The sequence below is a fragment of the Cricetulus griseus genome, chromosome 3 (genome assembly GCF_003668045.3).
Source record: "Cricetulus griseus strain 17A/GY chromosome 3, alternate assembly CriGri-PICRH-1.0, whole genome shotgun sequence".
In the NCBI taxonomy this organism is placed as follows: Eukaryota; Metazoa; Chordata; class Mammalia; order Rodentia; family Cricetidae; genus Cricetulus; species Cricetulus griseus.
In genome coordinates this window covers 84450877-84466565 of record NC_048596.1, presented here as the reverse complement: position 1 = coordinate 84466565, position 15689 = coordinate 84450877, and the positions used below count along the sequence as shown (strand labels likewise).

The 15689-nt window shown below is 46.2% G+C and overlaps 1 protein-coding gene across 2 annotated transcripts in view; it reads right to left on the bottom strand.

The window, feature by feature from the left end:
* Positions 1–15689, bottom strand: part of Plekha7 (pleckstrin homology domain containing A7) — a 189034-nt gene that overhangs the window by 58950 nt on the left and 114395 nt on the right. For both annotated transcript variants that reach the window (XM_027410144.2, XM_035442267.1), the window contains 3 exons: positions 10948–11031; positions 2165–2276; positions 1405–1509 (listed from right to left, as the gene is read on the bottom strand). In XM_027410144.2, the coding sequence (XP_027265945.1) occupies positions 1405–1509; positions 2165–2276; positions 10948–11031 (301 nt within the window). The remainder of the gene's footprint in view (positions 1–1404; positions 1510–2164; positions 2277–10947; positions 11032–15689) is intronic.

Sequence of the window (15689 nt, the reverse complement as noted above, 5' to 3'; positions counted from 1 at the left end):
GCCTGCAAACTGGCCAAATGATTTCTACAGTATAGATAACATCTGCCTCCTTTTTGCTGGTAGGGCATTAATCCATCCTCCATACATGGTCAAATGCTGCTTCTTGGGCTTTGAGAACACAGCTCTACCTTCTGCTGTGAGTCTGCAATACTCTCAACAGACCCATTACAGCAGCAGGGCAGCAAAAAGGGGTGGGAGGTGGGAGAACTATTTACAGTCCTTTCCCTCTCCTGCCACATTTCCAACCAGTGTCCTTTAATACGACAAGTCAAATAGGACAATTACTCAGAGACATGTAAGAAAAGAGACAAGCCCAGAACTATGAAAGGAGACATATGACCAGAGACAGATGAAGGGATCTGGGACTCCTCTTCCCTCCTGTACAGTGTACAAAGCAAAGCCCTTCTCACAAAGGCTTTCCTCAAATAGGCATCATTGCTCTTGGAGTTTGACTGGCTTCTGTAGATGCTGGTAGGTGACAGATTAGGGATGGGTGACAGTGTGATGTGAAAGATGTCTTCTTTGTTTCCCTCTGCAGATGATGAGTTCCTGAAGAAACTTTATTTATCACTTCACTAATGCTATGTGAGCCCCACAAAACATGGCACAGACCTGGGGAGCAAATGAATAAAGAAATGACCAGGAGAAAAGGAAGAGGCCAAGGAGACATAGTTTTGGACTCAGGAGCTCACAGCTGGCTGGAAGACAAGAGACAAAGCAATAAGGGCAGCTATGGGGGTAATGAAGATGAAGGACAGCCTCAAGATACAGGACTGCCATGGTACCTGGCTAAACAGATGTGGGGAAAGAAGGAGTAGGTGATGGTGTTGAGGTCTCTCTCTGAACTCCTGAGAAAGGAGTGATAGTTCCTTATTATAAGAGCCAGAAAAAGTAGCTGGAGAGAGGGTGGGGCAAAGAGCAAGTGATAAATTTGGCAGATTTGGACTTCCAAGCACTAGGGAGCTAGCCTTACATCCCAGGCAAGGAAAAGATAACATTTGCAGCCAAATGATAACAAAGGCATTAGCACTAGCAAGACAGGTGCAGACAGAGGGTGAACGTGGAACTGGGTTCTGGCTGACTCATCTTCTTACACTATGGCCTGGGCTCCAATATGCAGCCCTCTCTCCTTCACTCCACACCCCACTGACCAGCCCCTGTTCACCAAGAGCACCAGGGGCCAAAGTGGTGAAGTGGCTTTGGGAAGAGAAGTGTCAATGCTTGAGCAAACAGTTCACTCATAATCAATGAACAGGTCATTGGGCACAGAGGCCAGAACCCACCTGCCCCAAACAAATTCTGGAGCAAGAAGCTTCGCTAGCCATTCTCAGCTTCCCAAGGTCAAAGGAGACAGAAACAAGCAAAATCCACTCTTCCTCCTCACTCCCACCTCATCCTCCTCACCTGCTTGTGCAGCCAGCCCCTCACCACCACCGGGACATTGAGGTTCCTCCGAATGGCCTGGTCTCTCTTCCCAAAGCTGTGTACTTTACTGCTAGACTTGGTGATCTAGGAAAAGCAAACCTCAGTTCTAGCAGTGGGGACTTAGAGGGAGGGGCACACGCATGCTTGTGTGTTAGGAGGGCTGTTGGCAGTCTCAGCCATCCTCTAAGTGGCAGCATCTTCTATCACCGAGTACCCTTGGTCACAGCATCCCTCCAAGTCAAACAGCAAGCCCCAGACACAGCAAACTTCTCAACTGGTTCACACACACAGAATTTAATGGACTTTTCCATTAACATTAAGAATGCGGCTATGGCATTCTGGAATGAAGCCACTTTGCAGTCCTTGACTTTGTCAGTATCCAATACTTGGTCCCCCACTCTGGTTCATCTCTCTAAGTCAACAAACTTCTGGGCATTCATTTCCTCAAGCCTATCTATCACTGAAACGTGCCAGGATCGAACATCATGCACGTGTGAACAGAGCACAGTGAAGAATGCACTCAAGGAACCAGACACCAGTCTTAGTCTATCAGCAATCACCTGTTTTCTTGGTCAAGGGCCATGACCTCTCTTGGCTTTCATTTCTTGATACGTAGTTTTGGGGAAGCATTTTTTATGGGTGCACCCCATAAAACTATGATAGTCAAATAGACTTCTGGTTACAAAAGGGCTTGGAAAAAATATGGAATGGACAGGAAGAACCAATGACGGGGTCTCACCTTGGGTCCAGGCTTGGCCTCGAGGGTGGACGTGGTCCCAGCGGTGGATGTCTCACTGACCATGCTGGACGGTCTTTGGTTTCTCTCTTGCTTCGACATATGTGGGTGTGGCCTGCAGGGAGGTGTAGGGGAATCCAGTGAGTATGTGTCCAGCTGTGGAGTGAGAAGCCCAGTCTATGACCTGTCACAGATTGGAACTGGTTGCTTGGCCCCAGAACAACTCAGGTCCCAATTTTTGGAGTCCGTTTGTTCCCAGACTATAAACAGAGGCCACAAAATCGCCTGTCCCTGTGCTTCAGTGGACCAGTAAGATGGCAGATGGACACACCACCACAGCTAGACATTCCAGAAAAGGGTGCACACCACACTCTCTGTCTGTGGTCCTAAGGTGCCCACACTCATTCTCCTACTAGAGTGTCCCTGGCAACTGCTCAAGGCGCATAACACTCCTCACAGAAGGAGGGAGTCATCATACCCTTATACACACACACCTCCACTTCCCTGTCTCCCAAAAGAAACTGTTTATAATTAGTAACAAGAAATCACTTGCGCACACATCCACACCCCCAGATATACACAGAGAATGCTTACATAAACGCCAGTGGGGCTTGCCTCCTAAAATAGACTACTCAACAAAGAGTCCTATTCTGGGAACACTCCATTTGCCCCAAAATAGAGCCACTGGAGATATTAACCCCCTGTGCCATGCCTGGACAGCAGGAAGTCATGAAGTATACGTTAGACTACCATAAAGAACCCTAGTGCTTCCCTCATCAGCCTCCCAGCCTCATGGACTTCCTGCTGAGAGGCTCTGGGAGAGCCATAGCTCAGAGTACTACTCTAAAGCAATGTGGAAGAACATGATTCTCACCTGCCTTCCCAGGAGCCCGCATCTGTACCAGTCTTTCCCACACAGGAGTGTCAATGCCTTCACCCAAGCTCAACACCTATCCTTCAACAGTATGATGCATGACGGCAAGACCCTGACAGTTCAATAATCTGTAGGCTGTCCCTGAGCCGAAGGCAGAAACCACAGCATTCCTTGGTTGCATTTGGTCTGCTGCTCCAATGGGCAGCAAGATCCAGGCAGGTGATTAGCAGGCTGACTATGTACAGTGTATTGAGGCTTCCTGCTTTAGGAGTTGAGAAAAATTACTTCGGAGGACTTAGCCAGGACCCTGAAAAGAAAGAGTTGGAAGATCCATGCCAGACAGAGCTGAAAGGAAAGTGCTCAGAATGTCCTGCATCACTTACTTTTATAGGGTATGATGGAGTAACTCTAGTCTTCACCTAGAGATACCACGCTCCCTTCAGGTAGGTACCACATTGCTCAAAGGATAGGATCCTTGTAGTGCTCTGAGTGATAACAGCAGCACTGCCCCAGGAGGGGCCTTCTTTGCAGAAGTGTGTGGCTACTATGCTTCCCCTGTATTAGGCAGGCATAAGCTTCCCAATGAGCCAGCCCCATGAGATGCTCAGCAGTGGCAGATGCACCACCCACCAGGCAGAAAGCTGGTTGACTCCGTCCGTATCAGCTAGGCTCGTGCAGAATCCCTGCCCACAGCTTCCATCTCAGCCAAAATGCTATTACTGCTCTCTACTCAGATGGGGAATGTCACCAGGCTCAGCCTCTCCCTTGGCAAAGGCTGTGGCAGCAAAATCAGTTTGTGAGTGGGAAGAGGCTCTGTGAGGCTGCCTTGTCCTATCTCTGCCTCTAAGCAGGACAACCAACCATCTTTCCAGGACCTGGTCCTGCCCAGCTTTCCAGAGGGAGGGACAAGGAAGGAGAACTCTAGTGTTGCCAATTACTGTGGTTGGTTACACCTCTTCACTGAAACCTAAGACAGTGGGTGGGTGTGACAGAATAAAGGTGCTTGCTTCCAAGTCTTAGGACCTGAGCTCAGTACCTGGGACCTACATGGTAAAAGAGAAAATCAGTTCCTACTAGCTGTCCTCTGACCTGCACAGACAGACAGACAGACAGACAGACAGACAGACAGACAGACTGTAGACAGACACACACACACACACACACACACACACACACACACACGCACACACACACTCAAGACAGAACCAATCTCACAAAAGGTTTATCTGTGACTTTATCAAGTTTAATTGTATTTCCTTTGAGATACTAATAGAAACCTTACAGGATATTTAAGAAAATACAAGAAAAAACTAAATGGTGAAGGGAAGAGGGGGACACCACCACCCCCACACCCCGCCACTATAGTTCTGCTACCCAAAGCAAAAACTTTTTTTTTTTTTTTGGTTTTTCGAGACAGGGTTTCTCTGTGGCTTTGGAGCCTATCCTGGAACCAGCTTTTGTAGACCAGGCTGGTCTCGAACTCACAGAGATCCACCTGCCTCTGCCTCCCCGGTGCTGGGATCAAAGGCGTGCACCACCAACGCCCGGCAAAGCAAAAACATTTTAACATTCATTTATGCCTGTCCTTTTCGATATGCCTGCTTTGATTTTGGGAGCAATGTTTTTTTTTTTGTTTTGTTTTGTTTTGTTTTTTGCTTGTTTGTTGTGTTTCTCTATAACTGTGATCTTATTTATACCTGATGTTTTAAACTATTTTAACATGCAAGGTACAGTGACACACACTTTTAATCCCAGCACTCAGGAGGCCGAGGCAGGTGGATCTTGGGAGTTCAAGGCCAGCAAGGTCTACATAGTGAGTTCCACTGCCAGAGCCACATAGTGAAACCCTGTCTCTAAAAAAAACAAAAACATGTACACACACACATACACACACACTTTAATATAAACGTTTTTCCCATCACTTTTTTGGGGGGGAGGTGAGTGAGGTTGAGACAGGGTTTCTCTGTATAGCCGCCCTTTTAAATTACCCAAGTCATCTTAAATAAATATGACACTGTTTATTCCCAGCTCCCTCATGCCTTCTCTATAGGACAAAGAAAATGACTATCTGGATTTGTGGCTGGCTTAGGAAACCCAGAATGAGTGAGCACCTTACCATTTCTTCGCCTTAGTCTGGCCATCCTAAATTTACCTGTGGCCATGAGTGCTAGAGGGATGGAATTCTCTCAGCTGATACATGAGGAGAAAGATAAAACTCAGCCACAGGTTTGGGTGAGAAGAAGACAGAGCTCCTGCTGAAGGAGTCAGCTATAGAGAGATTTGGTTTGGAGAAAGGCTGGTTATAGTTACAACGCTGACATCTAAGAAGCAGTGGAAGGCAGAGAAGGAAAGGAAAACCCCAAATCTGCCCTAGGGAGGTGACTGCATTGTCTGTTAACACTGCATGAAAGATTTCCATTCAATCAACAGTGTTCAGTGTTACATGCAGCCTGACCCAGGTCTCTGAAAGAACAAGACACACACATGTAGCCCACCCATCTAAGACAAGGCTGGCCTTCAGAGTGTGTTTGCCAAATCCCCTCACCCTGGGTAATACTGAATGACGACTTTGGAAATGACTACAAGTTATTTACTAGAATCACAACTAGTAACCCATTTTATATCAAAAATAGATATGAGAAAGTATCAAAACAACTTTCTCAGTTGGTTGAAAAACTGGCATTCATGGGAGTTTACAGGATGGTTTAACCCCCACTGACTTAAGCATGGGAGTACCTGTGGTGTATGCATGAAGCCTGACAGATAAGCCAGGAAACTCAGAATCAGTGAACAGGGCATCATTCAACAAAGGGAGCTCTGATCCATTTGCTTCAGTTAGGCTCACTGGATAGGCAAGATCCCCACTGAAGAGTGTGGCTGGGCAGACATACTGATCTGTCCTCAAGTCCTTAGCCTGGATGTGCTCCACCAATAAGTTCCACCCGAGAAATGTGCCCAGAAGACATGCAGTTCCCCCATCAGCATGTCCTCGGGCACACTCACCCTACAGAGGAGACCACAGAACCTGCATACTCAGACTCTTAGTGTCCTTAAAGAAGGTCTATTCACTGGAAGCCCGCTTGTTGGGTTTCTGTGCTGTCTGGATTCCCAGTACAGTGGGATGGTTGAAACAAAGACCTCCCTTTCCTTCACTTAAGCTACATGAATGCAGATTGTTTTGCTTCACGGGTGTGGGCTGAAGTTCAAAACAGTGAGCTAAACTTTGAGCTCAGCTGCCTCCTGTCATAACCAAACAAAAGAAATGAAGAGTAGACAAAATCAGCCAGGACCCACTAGAAAAGGGCTGGATTCTATCCCAAACATAGCCAAGAAGTGACCTTCTCTGCCTCAAGACAAAGTGCACATAACCTGACAGGCAGAGCAAGAGCCCTTATAAATACAGAAGCCATTTGCTCTGAGCACTGGCAGGACCCTTCCCTTCTGCAAGTCACTGCAGACAGGTCAACCACGCTCCGAGGGACAGGTGCACAAAGTACAGCAAGTGGCGGGCAGAGAGGGGATGGGACGAGGCCAGTGCTTCATGAACAGCAAAGTGCCAGGTGCTTCCCCTGAATTCTCTCAGCTATGCAGTCAGTTTTATCACCCCCACTTTGTAGATGTGAACACTAAGCTCCAAACAGATTAATGACTTGCCTAAGACATTGGCTATGCTTTAAAACCCTGGGAGTGAGGCAGGGGAATTGAAGTTCATGGCGAGCCTGAGGACTTAACAAGAGTCCATCTTAAAAAGTAAAAGGAGAGCTTGGATGTAGCTCAGTGGTAGAGTGCTTGCTAGCAAGCATGAAAACCTAGTTTCAATGCCTAGTACAGTAAAAAATTAAATTAAGTTAAAAACAATGAACTGGGTGGGGTCTGCCGTAAAGAGATTCCAAGATCCAAGTGCCAAGTTCCAAGGTCTGTGAGATATAGACCTTGACTATAACAGCCCCAAGGCCAACCCCCAAACCAGGGAACCTGGGGTGGTGGAAAGAGCAAGAGCAGAGAATTCAGCCGAGCTCTGACATGTTTTGACTATTCCACAAATCAGCTCTCTGAGCCTCAGTTTCCATTTTAAATGGGGTGAAAATCACCTCTCTTCCCAAGGCAGCATGTGCATTAAGACAACTTCTGAGAACCTGGAGCACTGTAAGATCAGCACCATTCCTGCTTTATCACTGGAGACCCCAGAACCTAAATTCCATTTATAATTTATTTTTACTACTAAGCCACTTCTCTCCAGAAAGCTCAAGATGCCAAACGATTAGCTCAGACCACAATGGTTTCTTAGCAACACCTTACATGCGACTTTTTTAGGCCAAGTATAGAGACTATGGCAGGCTTCCCTTCTAGTGGTCCAGACAATGGCTGGAAGTCAGATAGTTATGGGGAAACAGAACTCTATTACTAAAAATACCTTACTGGGCTGGGGATATGTCTGGGTGGTAGTATACTTGTCTAGTGTGGACAAGACCCTCAATTTGATCCCCAGCACTGAAGCAAAAGAAAACAAAACCCAAAAAAACCTCATTTAATGTTATCCCATGAATTTCTAGATAAATGGACCCCAACTTCTGTCTGTCCTCAAGGATTCCAGAAACAAGAGAACTCAGTTGTGTGATGGCTGTGAATGGAAGACTACATGCAAGAGTGGGCACACTTGTAAACACAAGTACACATTTAAGGAGCACAATCTACAATGAAGATGGCAGAGAAGGTAAGAAAGAGAGGGAAGGAGGGAGGGAGGGAGGGAGGGAGGGAAAATGACTTGTTGTCCTAAGCAGGCAGACACACCTTCAAAACCCTCTTCCCGAGTAAAGAGACATAGACAGGTTGACAACACTTACTGTCAACTCCCAACACTCTGGGAGAGGCTATCTGACACGGGATTTCATGCAGCAACTGCAGCCTCAGTCCACCACAGCTACTATGCGGTTTCCCAGTGCCCCTCAATTCCTTAAACACAGGCTGGAAAAGAGCCCAACAGCACCCCCTCACCTGGCATGAAGACAGCCTAGACAGTTGTGCCCCCACCCCTCAATCAGAGCATTGTCCTGAACTTGGCATCAGAGTCCCCAAGCTGGACTGCCTTGGGCTAGTCTCTTCTCCTCTCCAGACTCCATGACTGTCTGTGCAGGCAGACATGGACCTCTGAGACGCTCACATTCTAATCTGCCCCCTTCCAGTCTGCCTGCTTCTCCTGCCTGTTCCACCAAGCAGCCACCCCTCTCATCAGACTACAGGATTTGTTAAATGGCAGTCAGAGCAATCCCCAGGTTGTGGAGAGGAGAAAGAAAAGCACTAGAGAAGTCACAGAAAGATGCAAGACTTACATTTTTGAGCAACTGCTTCCCTTCCACACAGCAAAGCCACCACGACTGCATATTTGGCCGGCAGAGAGGAGCCAAAAGATGTGGGTGTCATATAGCAAAGACTGCCTTCCCAATTGACAATGCCCTTCGAAACACCCATACCAAAAACTGCCACTAGGCCCTGAGTGAACTATGAGCCCCATCCTTATGTCTCCCCTTACCTGTGACTGTCACAAATGCTGCTGATAATCCGGAAAGGAACCAGTCAAGTTTCTGCATCTGCTTGCCAGGTGTTTGCATTTCTCCTCATCTTTTCTGCTGCCATGGCAACCAAATGCAACAGGCAAAGCTAGCCCCAGACTATCAGTGTCTGGAGACAAGGTGCTGGCTCTAACAGCCCCTGATTGCAACATATGAGTCTCCCATAGCCCAGAACCCAGTGATGAGTGTGGGCTGGCCTCCTGGAGCTGGAGTGCCTTCTCCCCACGCTTACCGGCTCTCATCTCTGGCCGCCAGCTTTTACCAACATGTAGCTGCAGGAAGAGCAGGATGCAGAATTGCCTAGCAGCAGGAGATTCCCACCTAAGCCCACAATCTGTACCAGCTTCAGGAGAATTTTACCCTGAAACCCGTAAAATAAAGCCTCTTCTGCAAAGGGTTCGAAGTTCAGTAAGAGACTGCCTACCTTCTTCAGCAAGCTCAGATCTCTCTTAGAGCTGTCTTCAAACACCACTCACAACATTACAGCAACTCCAACCAGTGTTTTCTTTCCAAATACACAAATGGGAATGGGAGGACAGATGAAACTCACTGGGCACAGGGAAGGGCAGGCCAAGTAAGGGTCCCCTTGGTGAGGATTCCCCAAGGGAGCCCACATGACTTGCAGTTAGTTGCTCAGCACAATAGTGGACTTCAGAACTTCCAAAGCAAGTGCACTCTCAACTCAGGCCCCACCTCCACATGAAATGCTCTGCAGAATCTTAGGATTGGTGCACATAGCTAGCTGCCAGCCAGCTGCAGTCACTGCTCAGGAATGCACCTCTCCTCTTCTCCAAAGCTGTAGAGGCACTGCAGTACTGAAGAGAAGAAAGTATGTGCCTGTGCTTGAGGATCAGATATGGAAATGACATTCCTGGACCTTCCAAGTCCCTGTTAGCTACTGTGATGGTTAGCTTTAATTGTCAACCTGACGTAACTGAGGATCATCTGCAAGGAGAGTCTAGATGAGGAGTTGTCTACATTGGGTTAGCCTGTGAGCATGTCTATTGGGAACTGTCTTATTAAGTTAGCTGATATAGCAAGACCTAGTCCACTGCGGGCAGCACTATCCTCTAGGCAGGAGGCCCTGAACCATATTAAGAGTAGAGAAATCAAGCTGAGTACAAACAAGAAAGCAGCAAACAATCATGCACACATTAATTTATCTCTGCTCTTGACTGTATGTGCTGTGACTAGCTGTTTGACTTGACTTCCCCATAATGACAGGTTGTAACCTGGAACTGTAAACTGAAATAAACTCCATCCCGCCCCGCTAAGTTGCTCTGTCAGTATATCTTATCACAGCAACAGAAATAAAACTAGGACAGTCCAAAAAAAGGGCCAGACACCTGTGATAGTTGAAGAAATTGAGTGAGCATCAGGAAGAGGCTTCAGAGGAGCAGCATAGATGATCAGATCATGAGCAATGAGACCCTATAACACAGAGTTGGAGAAGGGATCCTACAGAAGAGGCAGCAGAGGAAGCGTGATGTCTTTGAAGCAAGCCTAACGTTACTAGAGTTCAACTACAATTAGAATCTCTATACAACAGCAACAGTAGCCCACTCAGCACAATGAGTAAGTACAGCCATAAGGATTTTCTACCTGGCAACCATGGAGATGAGCAAAGATCTGCTTCCTCTCTTCTAGACCCCCAGCTTTGCGTTCCTACTTGATCCCTTTAGAGGTTATGTTTATGGGCAATTGTAGCAAGACAGTAGGATGGAAATTAAGTCATAATTAGCATGTGAAAGAAAGACTGGAATTCCTCTCCACCAAGGTTGACATGTAAAAGTACATGTAAAGAAAAATGTGGGCTATCCATCAGCCCACCATACTGGAATATACTAGCCCAATCCTTCGTATAGCATCTGCTGCGAAGCCTTTGATCTTTTTCCAGCTCTGGCCTGTTTCCACACTTGGAAAAGCTTTTTTCTCTTTGCAAACTTTCTTGTTATGATCCACTATCTCTGTCCAAATCCTTGTTCAGGGACAAGAACCTGGGAATTCCTGCAGGTAGTCTCAGCACCCAATCTTACCTCTGAAACTTTCCCTGAAGATGAGGGTGAGAACACAGCTAGTGTGCAAGGCTGATGGCTCAGCAGAAAGAGAATTTTCATAGCACATTCTGCAGCCTCTCCACACCCACATCCTCTTGCTAGACACGTGCAGACTGAAAAATAAAACTCCTCTCACTTTGAATCAACCAATCCTCTCCAAGACCCTCTACCTGACCACAAAACAAACAAACCAAAGCAGCAGAAACAGCCAAGCAAGTTGTGTTTTGAGTTCATGTCTCCAAGCTCTCAAACTCTTCCTGAGTAAGAACATAAAGAAATACTTACTCCTCCTGAAGAATGAATTCACTGTTTTCTGGAGAAAACTGTCCAGTCACAGGATGCCTGAAGGTTGTGGTCTGCTGGTTGTGGCTAGAGGCAGAGAGAGAGATGAGAAGTCACATAAATGAGGGAACAAGTACAGCAAGAGATCAGTATGCCTAGAGAGCCAGGACATCAAATATTCCTCAGGGAAGGAGGAACATGGCTGGCCTGGAACTCACTATACATATAGCCCAGGCTGGCCTCAAACTCACACAGATCCCCTGCCTCTGACTCCTAAGTGTCCAGCTGGCTTTGTTCTTTGAAACTGGATCTAGCTACATATCTTTGGCTGCCCTGGAATTTTTGTGTAGAGTAGGCTGGCCTCAAACTCTGGACAATCCTCCTATCTCTGCCTGGCACATAGTGGGATCACAGTTATGTGTCACCATGCCCAGGAAAATACAATACATTAAAGACTTATTTCACAAAGTTCCAATACACTGAAACACTAAGGAGAAAAAAATCTTTAAGATAGCACAAGCTGATACAAGAATGAAGGAAAATAGGCGACATTCAACAGCTTCCCCAATCTGTATGCCAGGGAAAGAATCCTAAGAATTAACCACCCACCCAGCAAATCCTATCTTCTTAAAATTCTTCGGGCTGCTACCAAATGTCTTCAGTTCACTGAAGGGATAATAAACGTATGGGCATGTCCCTGCAACATGACCTGCTTGGTTCCAACACCCAAGCTTTCTACCACCCTTTTGAAGACAGGAGCGGCTGCTTCCATGCCAAGCTGACAGACTTGGCCTGTGTGTAGGTGTTTTGTGTATTGACAAAGACTGCCTGGAGCTTCAAACGATGCGGAGCTGGCTCTGGAGGCTGCTGGTTTGTTTCACAAATAAGCAAATAAATGAATCTCTTTTCTCAAAAGAGAATGTGATGGATTGAAAAAGAATTTCCCAAGCACTAAGTCATAGTTGCTTTCAGATTTTTATAAAATCTAGACACAAACTAACAAAAAGCACCTGTGGCATCACTGTATGTGTGGAAATCTCTTTCCAAGGTAGTTTGGGATTTATTTATTTATTTATTGCCTTCTATTTTTTAAAAAATGGTAATTTTTTAAAAAAGAATTTTTTTTACTACATTTGTTTGCTTGTAGGTAGGTAGGTGAGAGTACATGTGCCAGGGCACACAAGTGGAGGTAGGAAGGCAACTTTCCAGAGTTCTCTCCTGCCATGTGGATGGGTCCTAGAGATTGAACTCAGGTCATCAGGAGTAGTGGCAAGTAACCTTACCTGCTGAGCCCAAACTAGTAGAGATTTTTCTACATATACAAATAAGTTACGGGCCAGAGAGATGGCTCAGCAGTTAAGAGCACTGGCTGCTCTTCATTAGTTCTGAGTTCAATTCCCAGCAACCACATGGAGGCTCACAACCATCTTTAGTGGGATCTGATGCCCTCTTCTGGTATAAGGGTGTACATGCAGATAGAGCACTCATACACAAATAAATCTTTAAAAAACAAATGTTGGGGAGTGGAGGGTGGATGGGGGGGGGCAGGTGGGGGGTTGGGGGAAGGTTGAGGGGAGGGTAGGAAGAGGGAGAAGGCATTGACATGTGAAGCAAGCTTGTTCCTAATTTGAACTAATAAAAAAATAAAACAAATGTTGCTTTTTCAGTTTTTATATATAATGTTAACTTTCTTTTTAAAAAATCAACATACGGGGGCTGGAGAGATGGCTCAGAGGTTAAGAGCACTGGCTGCTCTTCCAGAGGTCCTGATTTCAATTCCAACAACCACATGGTGGCTCACAACCATCTGTTATGAGATCTTCTGGTGTGCAGATATACATGGAAGCAGAATGTTGAATACATAATAAATAAATAAAATCTTTTTAAAAAATGAACATACAAAGTAAAGGTTTCCACTGTGTATGTGAGTGTGTCTAACTACATATAACTCACACAGGAGAAACACTTTCATTCCGATGCCTTCATTTGAACTACTGAGTAACACTTGACATATGAACATAATCTTTTTCATACAACTTCAAAATACATTGCCTATGTGTGTGGCATTGCTGTGGATGCAGGGGTATAGGGGAACAAAAGCACTCCTACACCCTGACTCCACGGCACTTCAGTTTAGACTCATATACTCTTCTAATGCTGGATATTTTAGGGGTCCCTTCACATCATAATCAGTATCTTTGAGTATAGATAACCCCTTGCCCCAATTCAAATTATTTCATTGAGTTAAAGCTGCTGAAATAAAATTACTAAATGAAAGAGTACAGGCTCTCTTTAAAAGCTCTTAACACAAACAGTAGATCTACTGGCTGCTGTCCAGCCAGATTGTCACAGTGTGGTGATGTTAAGATGTTAGCTTCACCCCCCACCCCCCACTGAGCACTCAGCCTCTCTGGAGATTAGTGGATCTAAATCAGCACAGCACACAGGTTAAGAAGACAATCTCTAAAAGCCCCAGACTTTCCTTACTCTGAACTGGTGATGAAACCGTTGCACTGGCAGCTAGAGCAACCCAGATGCTAACAAGCCATCAGACCAGGCTGTCAGGCTGCTTGCTAACTGACCCAGCCATGGAGAATCACCCCTACCAAACCTTCACTCATCCCAGCACAGCTGGTCTCTCAATTCCCATTCCTATTCTGGGGCCAGCCCACAGAATCCTATGACTTCATCTGGTAGGCAGCAGCCTGGGCTTCCCAAAAAAGCAGCTTTCCAGTTGGGATGGGAGCAGTCCCCTGCAACACCTGTTTCAGACAGCCTTGCATCACATTCAAGGGCTGGGCCTTATTACACCTGGCTTTTTTTTTTTTTTTTAAATAGAGTCATCTCCAGTAAGCTTGAGAATGTAAACTCTGGGTCGGTCCCATGTGCAATCCGTTGGGAAATGCCCTGAGAACAGAGAACAATCAACAGTACCACCACTCTCCTCTAAACCTCAGAAGCACTTTAGAGTCTACAACACATTTACTCACAAGTTCAGCTATCAACATATCAGCTCCACATTTTACAAGTGAGAAAACTTGGCTGAGAAAGTATGCACAAGGCAACTTCAGGGAAGAGTATTAAGACGAGTATCTAGATTCTGTTTGTGAATCCCATGCCTTCTATATGATCACATGTTGTTCCTTTCCCTTAGAAATTAGAGACTGGCAGCTTCCAGCCCTGTGGGCAGTGCATCAGAAATACAATGCCACCTTCACCTACCCCCTTGTCTCCCTGTGCCCAGGAACAAAGTTCTGACTGATACTTGTATGGCAATCAGTATACCCCAAGCAGCCTCTGGTCCTATCATAGGGTCAGTTGGTGGACCCTCTAGTAGACAGGAACACAGGGCAAATCTTTTATGTGCCTGGAACAGCCCCAACAGCCAGTGGCCACCTTTTCTACACACATCAACCCTAAGGACAATTGTTCTGCTCCCCACCCCCAACTCATATCATCATAAATGAACCTAGAGCCCCAGGCTCATGAATCCTGAGCTACAAGGTGCTGGTGCTTAATTCAAAAGTGTAAGCGCTCTACCATTAGAAGGAAGATGAGTTACATCGATGAGAAATAGCTGTTGCCTGGTCACACCTAGAGCAGCTCCCCAAACTCCCTTCCCTAATATTCTTCCTGCCAACCTCAGCCTCAGTCCTACCAGTTTTCAACTGCTCACATTCATCACCCAACACTCTCAGGTAACCAAGGAGGCCAGAGGCACAGATCACGTTATTTCCATGATAGAAATAAAAGAAATACGACTCCAGATTATGAGATATTATCAGAATTTTTAAAAAGAGAGAAAGACATAATCATTGGGAGAGGAGATGGACCCACAGGGATGAATGAATCCTGAATACTGGGGTCCTGAAACTTCATCACTTTTGATTGAATGTACCCAACTTGCTTGTGGCAGAGCTTCTAGAAGGCTCGGCACTCTTTGAAGTAAGGTCCCTAGTCTATGACATTCAACCTAATACCGGTAAGGCAAGTTACCTGTTGTCACCAGGCCATTAGGGAGAAAAGCAAGCCCCACAAGAGGTAGACAACTTGTCTACAGACACAGTCAACTACTGTGCTTCCTACAAAGCTCCAGGCCCACCACAGCCCAATGAAGGCTGCCTGTTACATAAGCTTGGAGACTGCAAGTCCAGTCATGCTTCATTTATTGTCCCTCTTTGGCCCTACAACTTCAGTCTGTTTCCTGATCCTAAAACCCACAAAGAGTCGAATGTCCCATCAATCTGACTCAAGAAGCATTCTTCAGGCCTGTATCGACACATCCCCGAAAGACCTGTCCTGAAACCTGACTTCCCACCTTGCTCTTCTGTATGGCACACATGGCCTGGCTGGGGGCCAGGCCACTGGATTCAAGGAAATAGAAACTCCTCACACCGGAGTTTCTGCTCTACCAAGAAAGCAATCTGCCAAGCAATTTAAATGCCATCAATCCACCTTCTTTCAAATTCTACTCTTCCTCCCAGAAGCAACTTCTCAGAAAGGCCTGGCAGCCAGGGTAAGCTAGTTAGTACCAGGAAGCATGGAGGGGAGGAGGCACAGATAAATAAGCATACCTTCACAAGAGCCCTTAGGCGGTTGAAGGACCACGGCTGCCCCACAGAGGGCTGGCAGCAAACACCTTGATAACAGAATACAGAGGACCATGGAAATAGAGAACTGAGCTCAACAGAGCTCACCTGTACCACAACACATGGGGCTAGTCAGAATGAGAGGGCCTGACAGTT